At 36.7% G+C, this 23,507-nt stretch overlaps 1 protein-coding gene across 8 annotated transcripts in view; it reads right to left on the bottom strand.

The window, feature by feature from the left end:
- WDFY3 (WD repeat and FYVE domain containing 3) overlaps positions 1-23,507 on the bottom strand; it is a 256,297-nt gene that overhangs the window by 20,869 nt on the left and 211,921 nt on the right. For all 8 annotated transcript variants that reach the window (XM_029234758.1, XM_029234756.1, XM_029234757.1 and 5 more), the window contains 10 exons: positions 22,886-23,049; positions 20,194-20,342; positions 18,359-18,479; positions 17,757-17,842; positions 16,167-16,247; positions 8,283-8,337; positions 7,905-8,024; positions 5,945-6,062; positions 4,784-4,890; positions 3,100-3,253 (listed from right to left, as the gene is read on the bottom strand). In XM_029234758.1, the coding sequence (XP_029090591.1) occupies positions 3,100-3,253; positions 4,784-4,890; positions 5,945-6,062; positions 7,905-8,024; positions 8,283-8,337; positions 16,167-16,247; positions 17,757-17,842; positions 18,359-18,479; positions 20,194-20,342; positions 22,886-23,049 (1,155 nt within the window). The remainder of the gene's footprint in view (positions 1-3,099; positions 3,254-4,783; positions 4,891-5,944; positions 6,063-7,904; positions 8,025-8,282; positions 8,338-16,166; positions 16,248-17,756; positions 17,843-18,358; positions 18,480-20,193; positions 20,343-22,885; positions 23,050-23,507) is intronic.

Genomic DNA, 23,507 nt, shown 5'->3' with positions numbered 1-23,507 from the left:
CAAAAAAAAAAAAAAAAAAAAAAAAAAGAAATCTTAAAAGAATCAAAGAGTTGTTCCCCATTCCTCCCCACCCCTGCTCCCATTCCCTGGTAACCACCAATCTGTGTTCTGTCTCTCTAGATTTACCTATTCTGGACATTCCATGTAAGTGGAAATCATACATTATGTGACCTTTTGTGTCTGGCTTCTTTTACTTGGTGCAATGTTTTTGAGGTTCATCCATGTTGTAGCATTTATCATTATTTCATACCATTTTATGGCTGAATAATATTCCGTTATATGTATATTCCACAATTTGTTTATCCATTGATAGGTATGTGGGCTGTTTCTACCATCTGGCTATTGTGAATAATGCTGCAATGAATGTGCATGTACAGGTCTTTGTTTAAGTCCCTGTTTTCAGTTCTTCTGAACAGTTCTTGGAGTGGATTTGCTTGGTCATATGGCAATTCAACATTTCCTACCAAACTGCTTCCCACAGTGCCAAACCATTTTACATTCTGACAAGAAACATACAAAGGTTCTACTTTCTCCATATCCTCACTAGCCCTTGTCATCTTCTGTTTGTGTGCTTTTCTTTCATCACAGCCACCCTAGTGAATGTGAAGTGGTACCTCACTGTGGTTTTGACATGCATTTCCTTAATGACTAATGATCTTTTCGTATGCTTATTGGCCATTTGTATAACTTCTTTGGAGAAATGGCTATTCAGGTCTTTTGCCCTTTTAACTGGGTTGCTTAACCTATTGCTGTTAAGTTGTAAGAGTTCTTTATATTCTGAATACTAGACCCTTATAAGATACATCATTTGCAAATACTTTCTCGCATTCTGTAGGTTTTCTTCATAATGCCCTTGGACGCAGAAGTTTTAAATTTTGATAAAGTCCAATTTATCTTTTTTTGTTGCTTTTGTTTATGCTGTTGATCCAAATCCAAGATCATGAGGATTTACCCCTATGTTTTCTTTTGAGTTTTATAGCTTTAGCTCTTACATGCAAATAGTGTTTTTTAACGTGTGTGATTTCAAGGAGGGAAGATGATCTGTTATGAAGGTGAGCATGACAAACATACATGACCTTTCTTTTATTTACTTATTTAAAAATAGATGATTTGGTTGGGTTTGTAAGTAGTCTGGCTAGAACATTTCTGTGACATAGATTATTATAACGGACTGAGTGTTTCTGGAATATTGGGGGTATCTCTTTCTTTCTGCACCTCTCCGCTATCTGTCTCTTTGAAAGTGGTGTCCTTAGGGAAGAAAGTAGCATTCTCCAAAGGTGAATTATAAGTGAACATAATAAAACACTAACGTGAATTCATATTCAAATGCTGTGCACACATTTGTTGTTTTTCCCTGTTCACCATCTACTCTATTTCTTTGAGGAACTGCCACTCCCTTCGACTCTAAGCGTTAGAACTTGATGTCTTTAGCTGCTCAAGGGTGAGCTCCAGGCCCAATCAGAGGTAATGAGACTCAGTTTCAGGCCTTTTGCTGGGGCTATTGAGAGTCTTACTGCCTTTCCTATTGCACCTAGACCTACAATTTCACAAGGTTCAAGCTGCTGATGAACAATTAAATAAATAAAAATTATATTACAAAGAAAAAATACTCAAATATATTGGATATGAATATTCCTTGAATTTTCCATTAATGAATTTTATGAGGTAGTATAGTAATGGTTTATATGTTGAACTCTTAAATACAGTATGATACAGAGCATGAAAAAAGTATGAAAACAGAACAATATCTGGCACTAATATTCTAAAGTGAAACAACGGAATTTTGATATGTCGTAAAAATAAATATTCAGAAACATAGATCAGCAAACTGTCTTCCAAGAAACTGCCGCCAAGGTCAAATCTACTTCCTGAAACTGCTGGACAATATAAAGAGAGAAGAGTACCGAGGAAATTTCTCTCCTTTTTGTAAGTGTTGATTTGGTTCTGTTTTTCTAGAAAATAGTACCCTAACAGGATGAAGAAAGGGATTTACCTAAAGTTATTCTGAAATTCTAACTTTAAATTTTATTAGCATGTAAGCTGAGAATGCTTCAGGCAATACAAAAGATTTAAACAATACATGAAAAATATGGATATGCCACTCTTGGCTGTGAGTTTCAATCATATTAATTTTCAAACAAAATTTCACCTCACCTTTGTTTTCACTGAAATAAATGATGATATTCTGACCATTAGATGTAATTTGTTAATTCTTAATTTTTCCCAAAAATATAGGTTTGAAACAGCTTATTTGGGGGCAAAAATCTATTTTCCTTTGTTATATTTACTCTCATACACCCAGTTGTAATTAGCAGCAGCTAAACTCACAAGGAAATAGAAACCAAGCAGGAACCTGCAAGGCCTTCCCAAGAACAATACTCCCTTGCCCCCCAACATGTCCCCTCCCTCTTGTTTGCAGAAAAGCTTTAGCCTCCTAGGCCTACCCCAAGTTCCAAAGAGTAAATTTAATCAGAGAAGTAAGAAAATGCAGAAACAAAGGAAAACACTCAAGCAAGACAAAATAATATTAGTTTAGCCATAGAGCAAAGTCAAGGATCTTTAGCTCCTCCTCAAGGGCTACAGACAATATCCTGAGCCATGTCCTTGAGCTGTTTTGCAGATACTAAAACCCCCACCAGGTGGACAAAGTTAACTACACCAGCACACAGACTCCAGACCAGTTGGAACCAGAAGGTTGATGACTGATATTCCCGAAACATCACCCTGTTACCCTCACTGTCAACCAATCGTAGACTTGTGCACAAGCTGAACGCATATCATGTGATCCTCTCCCTCACACTTTTTAAAAATCCTCCTCTGAAAGCCATCACTGGGGAGTTCAGGCCTTTTTAGCATGAGCTGCCCATTATCCTTGCTTGGCCCTGCAATAAATGCTGTCCTGTCCTTTCCCTTCACCATGACCAACCCAGTGTCAGTAGATTGGCTTTGCTGCATGTTGGGTGAGTGGATCCAAGTTTGGTCTGGAAACAAAATCTTTTCTTGTCAGTGTGTACTACAGACAATCGTCAGAAAACTGACTTATTTCTGTTGGTCTTTTCCTGGCTAACGATCCTAAGATAGTGCCATAGTGCTACATACCTAGATCAAAGTTGTTGGAATTGAACAGGAATTCTGGTAAGTAAAAAAATTCTGGGATAAGTTCCTTTACATCTGCCATGTTGTGCTTTGATGCTGAATACCAGGCCTCGCGTACACTGTGAAACATCCGGTCAGCCAGGTCAAAATGGCCTCCCTGTGGGAAGAACGAGAAGGCACCTTTCTGTTAGAGAACCACTCCCACCTCACAGCTTCCAAGTTCAAGGGCTTGAAACCCAAGTAAATATGTTTGGTGACAACTCAATTTCCCATCATCCTATGTTAAATACACAAAATTTTAAATAATCACAGAAAGAAAATTAATCTAATTCTTTTCGGGGTACTCCTTACCAAGGGTGCTCTTGCTCTGTATCAAAGTGAAATCCAAGTACAAAGACTTTAAAAAGTCATTAAAAAAAAGATCAGTTTTTAGAGAGGGCAAGACTATAAGGAAATTGAGGAGTTCCTCCATTGTTTGATAATGCTCTCCTAAAAAAAAAGATTCTAATGTAGCCATCTACAGTTGGAAATATTCAGTTTATATATGTATTTGACTAATTTTATAAATTAACATGACATTCAGGTTCTCACACCAATGAGAATTAAGTGGAGAACTCGGAAGGTGATCAAAAAGTTATAGATTGATAAAACCAATTTAAATAGAAAAGGGATTTCTTTTGCTTACACAGCCTCACAGATAACACCACTCCCTTCCTCAATCCAACTCCCTATGCTGTGTTTGAGTGAATACAGTGTGCTTGTCTTTACAATGAAGTTCACTGTGTAAAAATGCTGAAGTCCATACAATGGCCACCAAGGCCTACCACCATCTGGCCCCTGCTACCTCTCTGACCTCATCCCCTATTGCTTTCCTCTGCAGTCACTCTGCTCCAGACATACTGGCTTCCTTGCTGTTCCTCAAGCATCTCAGGGATATGCCTGACTCAGGGCCCCTCACAGGCCGTTCTCTCTGCCTGGAACATACTTTCTCCAGATATCTGCACCAGTAACTCCCTCACCTCCTTCAAGTTTCTGTTCAGATATCACCTTTTCAAGGAGACCTACTCTGACCATCATGTCCTCCTCCACCTCCCATTCCCGTACTTCCCATTCCGTTTCCCTGACCTACATTTTTCTGATAGCACTTATCACATTCTAAAACATTTTACAATATACTTATTTTGTTTGTCTGTCTCCCTCAACTAAAATATATAAATTCAATAAGGCAGGACTTTTGTCTTTATTCACTGATATCTCTAAGCACCTAGATCAGTGCCTGGAATACAGTAAGTATTCAATAAATATTTGCTGAATAAATGAAAGAGAATGTGGAGAAAGGCAATTATAATACGGAAGACAGCAAATAAGCTAGACAGTATTACTGTTTTTAAAAATGTTTGTTGAATTCAACCAGTTAAGGCTGAATTCCATATACCTGGCTGGAAAGCATATGTTACTTGCTTATTTGACTAAAGGACCCTGGCACTTGTTTAGTGTAAACAAATTCTAGTTTATTTACCAATTTTGGTCCAGTGAAATTCCACTTTCACTATGTTTTGACTACTTTTGTGACTAAAAACTTCACAGGGCTTCTTGTCAGGCAAGGTAACAACATTAAAGAAAAAAGCAACAATCTTAAATAAAAGGCTTGAATAAAATGCAAAAATTCTAAACTTAAGAGTTTTACCTGTAGCCTTAGGAATATCTGTGTGAAGGGCTCCATCCTTACTAGGTACGAAGCCACAATCATTGCAGATGAATAGTGTGTCCCATAGTGGTAGGCTGGAGTTTCTCCTTGCCAAGAAAATTAAAGCATAATTGAAAATGAAAGAGTAATATGAAAAATAAAATTGGCATTCATCAAGACTTGAAAATGCTAACGTATGTGATAACTGTGACACTAAGTGCAATTAGCACTGGCATTTGCAGCATGAAAACTTTATGATGACACTGCAACCTCTCACTTATATATTTGGCAGTTATCCAGTTTAGTATAATTCTGTGCCTTTCCCCCAAACTGAGCACATCTAGCAATTCATGTTTTGAGGCTAACTGTAACAGGTAATCCTTAATAGCAAACCATCTTTGACTAAAGCAAGATAATGAGCGACTTTTTATTAGGTTCTAGCTTTGCAACAGTATAAATTTCTCTAAATTGTTGTCTTCGAATATTATGCAATTTTTATTACATAGTCTCCTTGCAGGAAAAAGAAAGGATTCCACACAGGGAATATAGTTAGGCTTAGTTTTTTTCTCTTTTGTTTGTTTTGCCTGTTTGAAGGGGATACATGATAAACATTAAACATAAAAAAACATAAGTAGGTAAACTGTAGTATTTTAGAAGGTAATCAACTATAATTTTTTAATGCAAAAGGTTTCTAAAAAGTGCCTCAATAAAATTAAAAGAACCTATAATGGAAAACAATCTGAAAAAACTGAATGACTGAATCACTTTGCTGTACACCTGAAACACTGTAAATCAACTATACTTCAATAAAAAAAATTAAAAGAGTCAATAAAGGAAAGTTTAGTTTCTGGCCTAAATACGATTAGAGATAATGGCATATTATGATGGGAAATTTCTACCCTAGACAAAGCAGACATACTTTGCTTTCTGCCAGTACCTGACAAGCTACCTAAAAAATGCCTTCTAAGCATGGCCATCAGTTGGCATGCAAAACCTCATTCTTCTACTCTGATAGTTGTGTATTAAGTGTGCATATGCAACATATATAGATATAATGATATATAAGCAATCTGGGGAAAGATGGAAGGGCGTCAGACCACTAAATAATGGCTTACTTTTGAAACTTGGGTACAAAGTCCCATGACAGGAAAAGTTACTTACCATTAGGATCTTCCCAGTCTTTATATCGCTTCTTATACTGAGCTAATCGTTCATCTGTCTGTGCTCCCATTGGCTTAGCCAGGTTTCTAAATGTCTTGGGATTAGTAAGATCTACCTCCTAAAATACAAAACGAAACCCAATTCCAAATTACTATACATCCTCTATTCTCACCAATGTAGACACAGTGGCTATAGCAATGATCTGTAAATGTGCTAGTATCTATGGGGTCACACCAGCAGAACTGGACTCCAAGACAATGCCATGCACCTACTGGTTATCCATATTTTATGGACAGGCACATGGCAGTTTGTTAATTGGTTTGGCTTGAAGACAACTGTTTTGGAAATTAAGTGTTCACAGAGGAAGGCACTCAGGATCCAGGTTTGGAGATGAGGAATAAGAGGGAAAACCGTTCCCAGTCTTGGCAAGGGCACAGCAGGAGACTGTGGACACAAAAGCTCCAATTCATCTTTATCCTCTGTCACCCACATAACTGGAGGATCAAATCTCCTTTTTGTTCTCTTCCCCTCTCCCCCATTTCACTCCAACTTCACTTCTGAGCATTTTCTTCCTAGAGGTGAAAGGGAAGTGAAATAAACTAGAGCACTCAGTAATTTGTTCACCTCCAAAAGACAACATCATACCAGATCAAGTGACTCCAAATGAGATGGATTCTTTCAGTCTACCAGAGATTATTTTAAAAGCTCATTTCTAGCTGACCTAATTCATGTATTTAAAAGGAAACCAAAATTTACCTCCTGAGGGTTTTAAAAGTAGAAATTTGAAGTACATACCCATGGGATATGTAATTTGTGTCATTTCTATAGGGCATCATGGCCCACCAATTTTGCCAACTTATATTTTAAAATCTTGAACAGGAGAAACTGATCCACATTACCAATATAAAAGTCAAGTTAGTATTTGTCTTCTGAAAATCTACATTTAAATACCTCATTCATACTTTTTTTGGTTATTTCAACAAAGATTAAAGTATTTACTAAGAACCGGGCATTGCTCTAGAGCAGCAGTCCCCAACCTTTTTGGCACCAGGGACCGTTTTCATGGAAGACAATTTTTCCAAGGCCCGGGGTGGGGGAGGATGGTTTGGGGATGATTCAAGCGCATTACATTTATTGTGCACTTTACTTCTATTATTATTACATCAGCTCCACCTCAGATCATCAGGCATCAGATCCTGGGGGCTGGGGACCCCTTCTCTAGAGGTTGGAACTTAAGAGCTATGTAAGATAGTCTTTGTTTTTAAGGACCTCACAGTTGAGTACGGTCAGACAAAAATCATGACTATAACATGCTGTAAAAGAAAGCAGCATGATACAGCTACAAGGCAGTGTGGGAACAGAGGAAGAAGAAAGAGGACAGAAGGCTCCCCGGAGGTATACTGGAGCGTGTGCTGCAGGATGAAATACAGCTAGCCAGAGGAACCTGTCAGCGGGAGAGAAGATGGGCACGGGCATGGGGAGAAGTGCAGGCAGGGAGAGCAGCACAGGCAGAGCTGCTGAGAGAGAACGGGGTAGCCCAGGACAGCGGTCCTCGAAGCACAGGAGGGAGATCTACGTATCAGCTACTTTGTGAAGGGTGCTATACTGAGGTTTTAAAATTCTCTCCAAATTGTGATGATGATTTATGCAATAATTTAAAACTGAGGAATGACTCAATTAGATTTGTTCCTGCTGGCTGCAGTGTAGAGGACAGTGACATCCTCCAGTGGATACAAATTTATTAGCACTTTAGGAAATTCAATAGATATCATGAATCCAAGAAGTTCATCAAGTATCCAAACTTTGTACAAGTCTAAGCTAAAGCTCTTCTCATCTTCTTGGGAGTAAGTCCCCTTTGAGAACTTAAACTATAAAGCATATAAATCATTTCAGCCACTGCATTATCTTTTAATTACTTTCGAGAATGTGTTCCACTTTCACAAAATGATTTGAAATTTACCTCTGAGTCGTAATCTGCAAGGATCCAGGGGAAGACAGGATACTGCATGAGGTCATTATATGATCTGCCAGCCAAAGTGTTCAAGTGCATCAAATACTGAAAGTTGCTGATTTCACCTCTCTTGGGAAAGATAAATAGATTCATTTTAAAGCAATCAAATATTTCTGCTACATTCAATTTTAAAAATTTATATGCAAAATGAGGTAAAGGATAATTTCTTGCAGATTTCAGAATAAAGCATTTTTTTCCCTTAAAAACAAAAACAAAACTTTTTTTCTATGGTATATATTTTATAAATTATTAAAGTACTTTTAACTGTATGACTTATACTTTCTAGCTACAAATTACGAAGGAAGCTTACATTTTCATTGAACTTACCTCCCATCTCTGAGTCACAGACTTCTCTCCAACCAGAGTGCTAAGCAACCCAGATCTAAAAATGATAAATAATAAATTGTAGGCAACATAACTTTAAAAATATGTGTAATTACAAAGCTGAAAATTTTAAGTCAATGGTCCACGAATTTTTCAAACTATGGAGGACAACCTATTAGTGGGTCATGAAATCAGTTTAGGGGGTTGTGAACAGCATTTTGAATTATGAAATAACAGAATCAAATTGAAGAAAATAGAAAACATTGGAAGGCACTACATACAGGAAGGAAAAATCTTTTCTGTGAATTTTATTGTACTACTTGTAACTAAGTTTGTGTGAGTTGGGATGCAATGTAGTATTTTTTTTTTTTTTTTTTTTTGCGTTACGCGGGCCTCTCACTGTTGTGGCCCCTCCCATTGCAGAGCACAGGCTCTGGACGTGCAGGCCCAGCGGCCATGGCCCACGGGCCCAGCCGCTCCGTGGCACGTGGGATCCTCCCGGACCGGGGCACGAACCCATGTCCCCTGCATTGGCAGGCGGACTCTCAACCACTGCGCCACCAGGGAAGCCCACAATGTAGTATTTTTTACCGTGGGTTACAGAAAATGAGTTTGAAAAACATTGATCTAGTTCAACTTTCTAACCTTTACAATAATTTCTATATAAACTGATCTAAAGACATAAAATTGGAATAACTGCTAAGAGTATACAATATTTTGTACACAGTAGGTGCACAGTACATTTCCTAAAAGAGGTGTTGAAAAAGTGAATGAAAATATAAATATTTTATGACAGGAAAGTCACTGCTGTTCAGAAAATTATAGAACATTTTCTATAGCAGATTTTCTAGAATGCTATAAAACCTTAAGGTTATAATATTGATAATTATTAATCTGAAGATTGTGAGTTGATCACTGAACAAGTAGGAAAGCACTTAACTATATATTTTATTGTCTGAAAGGAAATTAAGAGATTTGTAAACGTTAGTTCATAAACATATCTAGGTCAAAGGTACAGATACCACTTTTTACTTCCAGATAAATTCTTCCCTTCAGGCAAATTGAATGCATACGGTACTCTCCCTGGAAAAAGAGCTATGATCATTCCTCAACATTATAGGAAAGGGAACAATTGAAAAGAAGATTAAAGTTGGGAATGAATTTCTGCTTCTTGTCTTTGAGTTTTCAATAGTTCTTCAAGAACTGCCAACTCAGCACAGACAGTAGTAAGAACAATGAAATAGCAAGCTGAATATTATCTAGGCAAGCAAAAGTACTAGCAATTTGCTTACAACTAGAAAAAAGGCTTAGTATGCTTTAAGGGAGCCTTTCACTTCCTATATTTATCTTAACAGCAACACAAACGATTAGGAATAGAACAGGTTTCTAAGCTTAACAAAAGCATATAAGCAGCATTTGTAAATCTCAGCTAAAGAAAAATAAAAGCAGTAAGTTAAAGAGAAATACACAAATTAATATATTTAGACACACATAGATTGAAATAAAATTTTATTTACAAATTACAGAATCCCCAGAAGTTTTAAGTTATTTTCTTGCATGTTGTAATAATTAATTTGTAGCCCCAAAGCACTGCTTCTTTTTCTTTTGAATTTTATTTATTTTTTTATACAGCAGGTTCTTATTAGTTATCTATTTTATACATATTAGAGTATATATGTCCATCCCAATCTCCCAATTCATCCCACCCACCCCGGCTCTGCCCTCTTGGTGTCCATACATTTGTTCTCTACATCTGTGTCTCTATTTCTGCTTTGCAAACTGGTTCATCTGTACCATTTTTCTAGATTCTACATATATGCATTAATATACAATATTTGTTTTTCACTTTCTGACTTACTTCACTCTGTATGACAGTCTCTAGGTCCATCCACGTCTCTACAAATGACCCAATTTCATTTCTTTTTATGGCTGAGTAATATTCCATTGTATATACGTACCACATTTTCTTTATCCATTCGTCTGTCGATGGGCATTTAGTTTGCTTCCATGTCTTGGCTATTGAAAATAGTGTGGCGATGGACACTGGGTGCATGTGTCTTTTTGAATTAAGGTTTCCTCTAGGTATATGCCCAGTAGTGGGATTGCTGGGTCATATGGTAGTTCTATTTTCAGGAACCTCCATAGTGGCTGTATCAATTTACATTCCCACCAACAGTGCAAGAGGGTTCCCTTTTCTCCACACCCTCTGCAGCTTTTCTTGTTTGTAGATTTTCTGATGATGCCCATTCTAACTGGTGTGAGGTGATACCTCACTGTAGTTTTCATTTGCATTTCTTTAATAATTAGTGATGTTGAGCAGCTTTTCATTTGTCTGTTAGCCATCTGTATGTCTTCTTTGGAGAAATGTCTATTTAGGTCTTCTGCCCAATTTTTTGATTAGGTTGTTTGTTTTTTTAATATTGAGCTGCATGAGCGGCTTATATATTTTGGAGATTAATCCTTTGTCTGCTGATTTGTTTGCAAATATTTTCTCCCATTCTAAGCATTGTCTTTTCATCTTGTTTACAGTTTCCGTTGCTGTACAAAAGCTTTTAAGTTTCACTAGGTCCCATTTGTTTATTTTTATTTCCATTACTCTAGGAGGTGGGTCAAAAAAGATCTTGCTGTGATTTATGTCAAAGAGTGTTGTTATTCCTATGCTTTCCTCTATGAGTTTAATAGTGTCTGGTCTTACATTTAGGTCTTTAATCCACTTTGAGTTTATTTTTGTGTATGGTGCTAGGGAGTGTTCTAATTTCATTCTTTTACATGTAGTCCAGTTTCCCCAGCACCACTTATTGAAGAGGCTATCTTTTCTCCATTATATAGTCTTGCCTCTTTTATCAAAGATAAGGTGACTGTATGTGCATGGTTTTATCTCTGGGCTTTCTATCCTGTTCCATTGATCTATATTTCTGTTTCTGTGCCAGTACCATACTGTCTTGATTACTGTGGCTTTGTAGTATCCTCTGAGGTCAGGGAGCCTGATTCCTCCAGCTCCATTTTGCTTTCTCAAGATTGCTTTGGCTATTCGGGGCCTTTGTGTTTCCATACAAATTGTGAATTTTTTTGTTCTAGTTCTGTGAAAAATGCCATTGGTAGCTTGATAGGGACTGCATTGTATTTGCAGATTGCTTTGGGTAGTATAGTTATTTTCACAATGTTGATTCTTCCAATCCAAGAACATGGTATATCTCTACATCTGTTGGTGTCATCTTTGATTTCTTTCATCAGTGTCTTACAGTTTTCTGAGTACAGGTCTTTTACCTCCTTAGGTAGGTTTATTCCTAGGTACTTTATTCTTTTTGTTGCAGTGGTGAATGGGATTGTTTCCTTAATTTCCCCTTCTGATCTTTTGTTGTTAAGTGTATAGGAATGCAAGAGATTTCTGTGCATTAATTTTGTATCCTGCAACTTTTACCAAATTCATTGATTAGCTCTAGCAATTTTCTGGTGGCATCTTTAGGATTCTCTATGTATGTATGTATTCTCATGTCATCTGCAAACAGTGACAGTTTTACTTCTTCTTTTCCAATTTGTGTTCCTTTAATTTCTTTTTCTTCTCTTACTGCCATGGCTAGGACTTCCAAAACGATGTTGAATAACAGTGGTGAGAGTGGACATCCTTGTCTTGTTCCTGATCTTAGAGGAAATGCTTTCAGTTTTTCACCATTGAGAATGATGTTTGCTGTGGGTTTGTCGTATATGGCCTTTGTTACGTTGAGGTAGGTTCCCTCTATGCCCACTTTCTGGAGAGTTTTTATCATAAATGAGTGTTGAATTTTGTCAAAAGCTTCTTCTGTCTATTGAGATGATTATATGGTTTTTATTCTTCAATTTGTTAATACAGTGTATCACACTGATTGATTTGCATATATTGAAGAATTCTCGCATCCCTGGGATAAATCCCACTTGATCATGGTGTATGATCCTTTTAATGTGCTGATGGATTCTGTTTGCTAGAATTCTGTTAAGGATTTTTACATCCATATTCATCAGGGATATTGGTCTATAATTTTTTTTTTTTGTAGTATCTTTGTCTGGTTTTGGTATCAGGGTGATGGTGGCCTTGTAGAATGAGTTTGGGAGTGTTCCTTCCTCTGCAATTTTTTTGAAGAGTTTAAGAAGGATGGGTGTTAGCTCTTCTCTAAATATTTGACAGAATTCACCTGTGAAGCCATCTGGTCCTGGACTTTTGTTTGTTGGAAGATTTTAAATCACAGTTTCAATTTCATTACTTGTGATTGGTCTGTTCATATTTTCTATTTCTTCCTGGTTCAGTCTCGGAAGGTTATACCTTTCTAAGAATTAGTCCATTTCTTCCAGGTTGTCCATTTTATTGGCATAGAGCTGCTTGCAGTAGTCTCTTATGATTCTTTGTATTTCTGCGGTGTCCATTGTAACTTTTCCTTTTTCATTTCTAAGTTTATTGATTTGAGTCCTCTCCCTCTTTTTCCTGATGAGTCTGGCTAAAGGTTTATCAATTTTGTTTATCTTCTCAAAGGACCAGCTTTTAGTTTTATTGATCTTTGCTACTGTTTTCTTTGTTTCTATTTCATTTATTTCTGCTCTGATCTTTATGATTTCTTTCCTTCTCCTAACTTTGGGTTTAATTTGTTCTTCTTTCTCTAGTTGCTTCAGGTGTAAGGTTAGATTTTTTATTTGAGATATTTCTTGTTTCTTGAGGTAGGACTGTATTGCTATAAACTTCTGTCTTAGAACTGCTTTTGCGGCATCCCATAGGTTTTGGATCATCGTGTTTTTGTTGTCAGTGGACTCCAGGTATTTTCTGATTTCCTCTTTGATTTCTTCAATGATCTCTTGGTTATTTAGTAATGTATTGTTTAGCCTCCATGTGTCTGTGTTATGTTTTTTCCCTGTAATTTATTTCTAATCTCATAGCATTGTGGTCGGAAAAAATGCTTGATATGATTTCAATTTTCTTAAATTTACCAATGCTTGATTTGTGACCCAAGATGTGATCTATCCTGGAGAATGTTCCATGTGCACTTGAGAAGAAAGTGTAATCTGCTGTTTTCGGATGGAATGTTCTATAAATATCAATTAAATCCATCTGGTCTCTTGTGTCTTTTAAAGCTTGTGTTTCCTTATTAATCTTCTGTCTGGATGATCTGTCCATTGGTGTAGTTGAGGTGTTAAAGTCCCCCAGTATTATTGTGTTACTGTCAATTTCCTCTTTTATAGCTTTTAGCATTTGCCTTATGTATCGAGGTACTCCTATGTTGGGTGCATATATATTTATAATTGTTACATCTTCTTCGTGGATTTATTCCTTGATCATTATGTAGTATCCTTCCTTGTCTCTTGTAACATTATTTTAAAGTGTATTTTATCTGATATGAGTATTGCTACTCCAGCTTTCTTTTGATTTCCATTTGCATGGAATATCTTTTTCCATCCCCTCACTTTCAGTTTGTTTGTGTCCCTAGGTCTGAAGTGGGTCTCTTGTAGACAGCATATATATGGGTCTTGCTTTTGTATCCATTCAGCGAGCCTGTGTCTTTTGGTTGGAGCATTTAATCCATTCACATTTAAGGTTATTATCAATATGTATGTTCCTATTATCATTTTCTTAATTGTTTTGGGTTTGTTTGTAGGTCCTTTTCTTCTCTTGTTTTTCCCACTTAGAGAAGTCCCTTTAGCATTTGTTGTAGAGCTGGTTTGGTGGTGCTGAATTCTCTTAGCTTTTGCTTGTCTGTAAAGCTTTTGATTTCTCCGTTGAATCAGAATGAGATCCTTGCTGGGTAGAGTAATCTTGGTTGTAGGTTCTTCCCTTTCATCACTTTAAATATATCGTGCCACTCCCTTGTGGCTTGTAGAGTTTCTGCTGAGAAATCAGCTGTTAACCTTATGGGAGTTCCCTTGTATGTTACTTGTCATTTTTCCCTTGTTGCTTTTAGTAATTTTTCTTTGTCTTTAATTTTTGTTAATTTGATTACTATGTGTCTTGGTGTTTCTCCTTGGGTTTATCCTGCCTGGGACTCTCTGTGCTTCCTAGATTTGGGTGGCTATTTTCTTGCCCAAGTTTGGGAAGTTTTTGACTATAACCTCTTCAAATATTTTCTTGGTTCCTTTCTCTCTCTCTTCTTCTGGGACACCTATAATGCAAATGTTGATGCATTTAATGTTGTCCCAGAGGTCTCTTAGGCTGTCTTTATTTCTTTTCATTCTTTTCACTTTATTCTGTTCCCCGGCAGTGAATTCCACCATTCTGTCTTCCAGGTCACTTACCCATACTTCTGCCTCAGTTATTCTGCTATTGATTCCTTCTAGTATATTTTTCATTTCAGTTATTGTATTGTTCATCTCTGTTTGTTTGTTCTTTAATTCTTTTAGGTGTTTGTTCTTCAATTCTTCTAGGTCTTTGTTAAACATTTCTTGCATCTTCTCGATCTTTGCTGCCATTCTTTTTCCGAGGTCCTGGATCATCTTCACTATCATTATTCTGAATTCTTTTTCTGGAAGGTTGCCTAGGTCCACTTCATTTAGTTGTTTTTCTGGGGTTTTGTCTTGTTCCTTCATGTGGCACATAGTCCTTTGCCTTTTCATTTTGTCTATCTTTCTGTGAATGTGGTTTTCTTTCCACAGGCTGCAGGATTGTAGTTCTTCTTGCTTCTGCTGTCTACTGCTTCTTTTCTAATGGATTATAAAGGGCTACCAGTTCCTGAGTACCTGAAAATGAAGCTAGGTATACAGATTCTTGAAATGGCTTTATCATCCAAAAGACTTCCTAAGATTAAAAGCAGCTGAAAAGAGCACAAAGGAACCACTGATAGGTTTGAACACACAAAAACAGAAGTTTATTTTTAAATGTAAGAAAAAAAAATTAAGAGAAAACTTGGCAATTTGTAACAAATATGACAAGCAAAGGGATAATATGCTATTACCAAAAAATCTCATGCACATTGATAATAAGGATTCAGAGGAAATGTTAACTAGACTTACTGAGGTGGTCATTTCACAATATATACAAAATTGAATTTTTATATTGTTCACCTAAAACTAATGTAATGTCAATTATATCTGGAAAAAAAAAAAAACTACAAAAAAAACCAAACTGCCACCACCACCAATAAAAAACTCAGTGGAAAAAAATGGGCAAAAGTTACAGATAACTCATAAATGATAATTTTAAATGGCTAACAAATATATACAGAGCTCAAGATTTCTAATATGAAAAGAAATGCACATTTAAAAACAAAGCATCTTTAAACATTGGTAAAAGTGAAAAAGTAAATATAAAAAGCTGTTATCTATTGAGATAAGCAAACTTATGCACTATTGGTGGAATATAGATGTGTATAATTTTTATAGAAATCTAGTTGGTTTTGCATATTAAGAGTCTTAAAATTCATACTATTTTACTACGGGAATTTTAGCCTAAAAAAATAATGAGGTATCACATTTCCATTATTATAACAGGGAAATCTGATAAAGATAAAATATCCAAGAACAAGAGAATGCTTTATACATATGATGAAGGGCTAGTAAATAAAGGCAAAGTTTCTAAAGAATTTTTTAAAACCAGGAGGCAATATTTACATATAAGACTGAATAAAAGACGCAGAATAAAAATCTGTGTTTTTAGTATGGACTCAATTGTGCACATAGGAATATATGCATGCTTAAAATGTTAAAGGGAACTGATCAAAATGTGATCAATTTGACACTGATCTGACATGAGCAATCATGCATACATTTTCTTTTTTTTTTTTCTAGTTTTCAGTAGTTAAAATTTTTTAGCAAACCCCTGGGGGTTGGGGTGGGGTGGCAGAACACTCATTAAAAATATTAAATAATACTGTCCAGATAGAAATGATCCAACTGCAGTATTAAACTATAATGTACAAGAAGCAAGCAACCTACCCCTGCTCCACGCTTGTGTTTGGTCGTTGCCCAGACACAGACTCCGAACTGTCAGTTAGAGATGGCACTACAGCCAAAAACCTGGAAAATTTAAAAACAGTATAAAATTGGAAATGATGTTTCAGTCAGGATCTAATGGGAACTTACAAAAGAATGATTCATTTAGATATTAATTGCTGCATTTACCCCACCACTACTCAGTAAATGGCAGGCAAAGGGAATATACAATAATTAGAACATTCTTTAACAAAAAAGGGTAGGATGATGGCTTCCAAAGCCAAGTATAAAGATCCATAGCAAAATCTGTCATTTTGGATTTTTACATATGCTGCCACATTACTTGAAGAAAAGCCCTGACACACTGAATCACAGGAATTAACTCAACTTAATGATGTCCTAAAGAGTGATTAAAAGCTAAATATTCACATGACAGTCAGTAGTGCTAACAGCTAAACAAATGATAGGACAGAGACATCTCTAACAAATGAAAATATATACATGATAAGAACCTTTATGTGACACTACTATAATTATTTTCAGAGTTGCTCATAATGTCAACATACATTTTTTAAGAGCAAAAAAGAATTGTGGGAAAATTCTTGGAATGAATGTGGACCTTGAACTTGGCATATACACAGACATTTCTCATATAAAGACAATCTCATCTCCTTGCCGCAGGTTCTAGTTGGGAAGAGCAGATAATTTGCTAACACTGAAAGCAATATCACCTTTAGAAATTCATAAGATAGGTAACTAAAATTTCAGTCATTTACTTAGCTCTTCCCAATCAACATCCACAGGCACTTTATTTGAAGAAACTCCCTCATTTCCCTCGTGCTCACAGGTAGTATTACTGTACTGCAATGATAAGCAATGTTGCTTGGTATTAGTTATTCCTCACTTGAAATACAAAACTTCTCTAATAGAGGGATTGCCAGGATCTACACCACTCTTCAAAGAATAAGAGGGCTCTCCTATGATAAGTTCATAAAAGCCTTACTATTCACATGCCAACAGAAGTATTTTGAAGCACATGGAAATATACTATTTTTCTTTTATAAGATAAAATTTAAACACAGTTTACCAAAAATGAAATATGGTTAGATCACATCAACTGCTTTACTTGGCTATGCTACTTTTTCAAAGATGAAGGTATCCCACTTCTCTTCCAAAGTCAGCAAAGTTTCATATGAATACAAATTCTAAGGAAACTCAGGCTCTGCATTCAATAGCAAGGTATGACACTGTCTTCTTTTTGGTAAATATGAAAGAAGCCTATTTTGAATCTGAAGTATTATTTTTTTAAGCTCCAGTTTCATCATCCTTTTACACTGAGAGACATGGGACTTTATCACTAAGGTGGCTTTTGATATCTACTACAAGTTACCAGAAAGAAAAATGTGATTTCAAAATAGAATAGCATCAGAAGAATCACATTTCAAGAGGCTGGCAAAAATGAAACTAACATTTTCTTCAAAGAAGTTAATTCATGGATTTAACAAGATTTTTAAAAAACTAGCTGAACTGGCAATGCTTTACCTCCCATTTCTTCCCATGACAGCATTATGAAGTATTTCTAATAAACAATACCTTTGATAGACTTTGTTTCTAATTCCTTTTTGAAAAGCAAGGAGGTAATTCCGTCCATCTCCAGAGAAAACTTCCACAGCAATAGGCTGAAATGATCAGAGAGAAAAACATTAAGAAAAAACACAAATAGGGTTATATATTAACTTCTCCACTAAGAATTTCTATAATGCTGAAGAAATTAACTTGTTGACTGAAGAACATTTTTAGAGTCATGAATTTCCAGCAAATTAAATTACATAATAAACAGTGCCAGTTTATTCTGCTTAGTTTGTTTCTAAAAACTTTAACAGAATAATGGTAAAATAATTATAAAATTTTGTAAATTTATAGTGAGAATGCAATTTTTATATACAAAGAAAATTATAATATAAATTTGGATAGCTATAGGGAAAGATGGATAACAAAATATCACTCAAAGTTTTAGGTTTTTTTTTTTTTATTAAGAAGGGGGATGTATTGTAAAGTTATGCACCCATGTGACATGAGCTTGTCTATCATACAACCAAATCTAATACTCTAAGGAATAATGTGGATCCTATCATGTATACATCCTCTAAGTAAAGGAACCTGACAAAACATTTATTACTACTAAATCAACCCACCTGTAGCAGATACCTCCTTTTATGAACTTCCTTGATATCTTCATAGGCAAAAATGCTGCATGTTCTCTTGAGTTGACTGGGGCCTTGCCTGGCTCCTCTAGGGATAATTGGCTCATGCATACTATAGGCAGCCCAGAGAAAGGAGATAATAAAAACACAGCAAGAGATAAATTCACTGTTCAATAAAGAGTATGTTATTTTCAACATGTGAAGAGAAGCAGGAATCGATATATCTGAATATTTAGTTCAAAAAAGACATACCTTTAAGAGAATAATTTGGTAGCTATTCAGTATACCAGAAACCCCCTTTGATGAATATAACTTAAAAAAAATCCTATTCATGCTGTCAGGGCTTATTTTTCAGGCACAGCTGGCAAGTGCCAAGGCCTATATTCTTTTAGGGGGGCCAAGAAAATGTTTTAATTTCTTTTAAAATCAAGAGAAAAAACTGAACTTTTTTTTGTTGTTGTTGTGGTACGCGGGCCTCTCACTGCTGTGGCCTCTCCCGCTGCGGAGCAACAGGCTCTGGACGCGCAGGCTCAGCGGCCATGGCTCACGGGTGCAGCTGCTCCGCGGCATGTGGGATCCTCCCGGACTGGGGCACGAACCCGCGTCCCCTGAATCGGCAGGCGGACTCTCAACCACTGCGCCACCAGGGAAGCCCAAAAAACTGAATTTTTAGGTAGAAGAAAATGTTTAAATATATAATATGAATATATTCATCTTTAAACCAACACAGTCAGAAAAACATCATTTTAGGTATCTTTATATGTAGGTAGAGGCCCGTAAAAGTCATAATGTGGCCCTGACTGCTACTGAAAGTAATTATTTGAAATATCTCCTAGCAATGAAGATGACCATGTCCACATTCACAGTGCATGTCAGGTGTTCAGAATGTTAAAGGAAGAGAAGAGCATGTTGATTTTCTAAGCTTTAAGCTTTTTCATCTTCCTTTGGGCTTTGTCTGTCTCTGGGTTTTCCATTACCCACTATCACGTCCATCATAGGGCTGGCAGAAGAAAAGGAAGATGGATAAACTCAGTCAGTTAATTCCTGCCTGTGCTTCAGTCACACTGCTTCTAGGGTACTCGGAGGACATGGATACTCTTACATTTGTTAGAGTATTATATAACTGCCTGTATGTTCTCTACAACTGTGTTCACACTGAAATTTGAAAAAAAGAACAATTTACAAATTCATAATAACTTTATAAATATATAGATTATAATACAAGGAACTTGTATTATATCTAGTGCTATTAATGCATAGCAATAAATTTTATTTAGTTTTCGTTTTGATAAATAAGGTAAATTTGTCTCTTATAGCGTTGAAATAACTATTACTCTGGTGAATATTTAATGATGGATGCACAAAAACTGAGAGATAACATTACTTGAAACACAATTTTTGCATTAAAAAAAACTATGTAGGACTTTCCTGGTGGCACAGTGGTTAAGAATCCATGTGCCAAGCAGGGGACGCAGGTTTGAGCCCTGGTCTGGGAAGATCCCACATGCTGCAGAGCAACTAAGCCCGTGTGCTACAACTACTGAGCCTGCGCTCTAGAGCCTGTGAGCCACAACTACTGAGCCTGCGTACCACAACTACTGAAGCCTGCGCACCTAGAGCCCATGCTCTGCAACAAGAGAAGTCACCGCAGTGAGAAGCCTGCGCACCACAACGAAGAGTAGCCCCCGCTCGCTGCAACTAGAGAAAGCCTGTGCGCAGCAATGAAGACCCAATGCAGCCAAAAAAAAAGAAAAAAAGCAAACAAACCCATGTAGATGTATTGCTTTCTAAAGATAGCTGTACTTTGTGTCTCTTCATTGACTTACTTTGGAGGTAAGGTTTCAATATCTCTTATTTCCCTGGTTGCCGTCATTGTAAATCCATCAATCACATAAAAATGCTCTTTACCAAAAAGAAGTAGCCCTTCACTGGTATCTAGGCCCTGGACTCGAGCACAGCGGTACATGTGTTGGATCTATAAAGAAAACCATAAACATTCATTAATATAGTTTTTAAAAATCAGGTAATTTCTTTTTTTGATATAAATGAAGCAAAATGTCTTTAAACATGGATTTAATGGGCAAACAAGATTTTATGAAGATGTCACTCTGTGATGGCATCCCCTGAGCTAAGCATATTAACCAGAGTTTAAGCATATTAAAAAGAATAGCTAAGACTGCAGTCTGAGTTGCAGTTGACTTTAGTAAAAGGAAACAACCATTACTCATATCCATCCACCCAATCCACTTATCCTAATATTCACTGAGTATTAACTCCATGCCAGGCACACGTGTACTAGGCTCTACAGTCAATGAACAAGTTAGAAAAGGAAGGAGACAGACACAAACTTTGCAGGAAAGAGAACTGAGGCATACATGCGAGGATATTAGGATTGTGCCCTAGGCCAGGCAGGATGATACAGAGTGAAAAAGGTATGCAGAGCCTGACAATCCTGAGTGAATTCCCAGTTCTGTTGTTTAACTATAGATTTGGTCAAATTTCTTAATGTTTCTGGGCTTCTGTGTCTTCATATAAGTTTCAAATATACTTCATTGGCTTGTCATGAGAGTTAGTGAGACAATGTACATAATCATGTTAGGAATTGTTGGCTGTCTTCTCTTCCACATAGCTTACTTTCTTCTTTTTCCATAACAACCCCTGGAACTGGAGTTGTGGAATTTGTCTCTATTTGCTCTCCACTGGAGTCTGCCTGCCTGGCAGCCTGTTGTGCCATTGTAAAAAGCCAAACTTGGCAGAAGTTGCATTTTCCTCATAGAAGGAAGGACTTGCTAAATCTCTCAATGTTAGCAGTGTTTTCTTTCCAACAGGCAGGATCTAGTCCTTAGTAAAAATTCTTTCTTGCACTCAGTTCAACACGAATCAAGGAAAAAAAATCAGCAATTAAATCAGAGTCAAACAAATGTCAAATAAATGTCAGTCTAAATACACCTCCTTCACTATTCAAACTTAAAGCAATTAGAGCAAAAACTGTACTCATGAGTTTAAAAAGTTAAAAAAATGACAGCATCAGAAAATAGATTTTCTAAAATATGCAAATATAAGTTAATTTTCATCACCACATCTAAACTACTTCAATAATAAAAACTTAGAATGTTACAGGAGAAAAACTGACATACTTTTAAAATAACTCTATTGTAATAATATACACACAGAAAAAAATGTTTATTTCATAAGTGCATAGCTTGATGAATTTTCAAATGCTTAAAATATGATGCAGCCAGCATCCAGATCAAGAAACAGAACATTCCCAAGACCCTAGAAGCCTCTCTTGTACTTCCTTCAGATCTAATAGACTTTTATAGTTACATACTTTTTTCTTTTTATGTTTTCATTTAAGATTAATCAGGCCATATATTTGAACAGAATTTAAAAAATTAAACCCTAATTTCTAGTTACTATTTCTTAGTGGATAAGATTTCAAGTGTTATACCAAGATCTAATATAATAGGCAAAACAACCTTTAAAAAGGTGATACTCACTATACATTCAATTCATTCATTCCTTTACTCATTTATCCCTTTATTTATTCAACCAATCACTCCTTCATTCAAGGTTTACTGAGTTTCTATCAGGTGAGTGAAACTGTGTAAAGCACTGGGACAGAAATAAGAAACAGTGCCTGCCTCAAAAGAGCTCACTATCTAGGTGAAGAGACAGACACAGGAACAAATAACAATAACATGATAAAATGAGTGATATATATAAGGTGCTATAAAAGCATAGAGGAGGGTGTCTAACTAAGCCTGAGCTGGCAAGACAGTGAAGGAAAGCTTCCTCTGTGTGAGCATTAAAGACATCCAGATAAATGATGTTGCATCAAATGGGAGTTACTAGGACAGAGGTTATGCAAGTGATGGAAAGAGGGGCATTTAGGCAGAGAACACAATGAGTAAAGCGCAGAGTAAAGAAATATCATGGATGTACCGAACTGCAAGGGACAAAATGCAAGGGACAAAATGCAGGGGGCTCAGGCTACATGGCAGAGTCAGTAAAGTGAGCCTGGAGGGGTCGCAGGGTATAAGAGGCTGAGAGAAACAGGAAGGCAAAGCAGTCTTTTGTGAATGAAGCAAAGCAGGGGTTAAGTGCAAGCCTGCGGATGATGGGCTAGTTGAAGTTGCTTGTGTGGTTATTGGAATTACAGAGGTATAGGAAAAAATACAGGGCCAAATTACCGAATGGGTTGTGTACATGGGTTTGAAACGAGAATTATGGCAAGAGTTGCAGCCTAATAAAGGGTTTAGAGGAAGACAGTGAACTAGGTGTCAACTGTTAATACTATATCTGATGCAACTTCTTGCTGTTCAGCGTGTTCAGAGAGGTCAGAAAACCCTACAGATGAAAGACGCAGAGTGTTGAACCCAAAAGGGCACCTAATACTGATTTCACTGCAGAGGCTAAAATACTTACCTTTGGCTGCCAGATAAATACCCTTCAACTAGTCTTGTAAAATGGAAACAAACCACTTAATACAATCCCTCCTTTTCAGAAGTAAAGTACCTTTTCTCCCTCTTCTAATAGGCGCAGCAGGGTGGCGTTGTCCGTCTTCTCCTCCTCTTCTATAGAGCTACCCTCAGCAATCTGGTCTTGTAGCTGCTCCTGGGTCTCCTCATCTCCTCCATCAGGTGCAGATCGAGACCGTTTTAGAGGCGGCTTGACCAGTCCTGCAGGGTAAGAGCCAAGAGGGTCATGTGGTCTTGCTGGGGTCATTTGAGAGCCGTTTAGTCTCATGTAGTCCCTCCTCTACATTTCCAATTTGAGATAGTTCTGAAAGGTATGGGGAGGCAGCACAGTTCAGTGGTCAACAGCACAGGCTCTGGAGTTAAACAGCTGTATGACCCTGGAGTATTATTTGTCCCCTCTGAACCTCAGTTTCTCATCTATAAGACCGGGACAAGAATACTATCTATCATGGATACCAGGAGGATTGTTGGAGGACTAAATGAGGTAATTCATGTAAAGTGTTTAGTATCATGCATAATAAATAGTAAATTCTCAGTAAGTGTCAGATGATGATGATAAACAGAGGTCTTATCATAATTAATGGTAAAAGTGGTGGTGCTAATGGGCAGGTGTCATTGAGGGGATATCCTCAATAAATGATCAGTCATTATCAGAAACA

Source organism: Monodon monoceros, unplaced genomic scaffold, assembly GCF_005190385.1.
Source record: "Monodon monoceros isolate NGI ecotype Baffin Bay Population unplaced genomic scaffold, NGI_Narwhal_1 Super_Scaffold_20, whole genome shotgun sequence".
Lineage (NCBI taxonomy): Eukaryota > Metazoa > Chordata > Mammalia > Artiodactyla > Monodontidae > Monodon > Monodon monoceros.
Note: the sequence above shows the minus strand (reverse complement) of the source record. Positions and strands in the feature narration are given on the sequence as shown.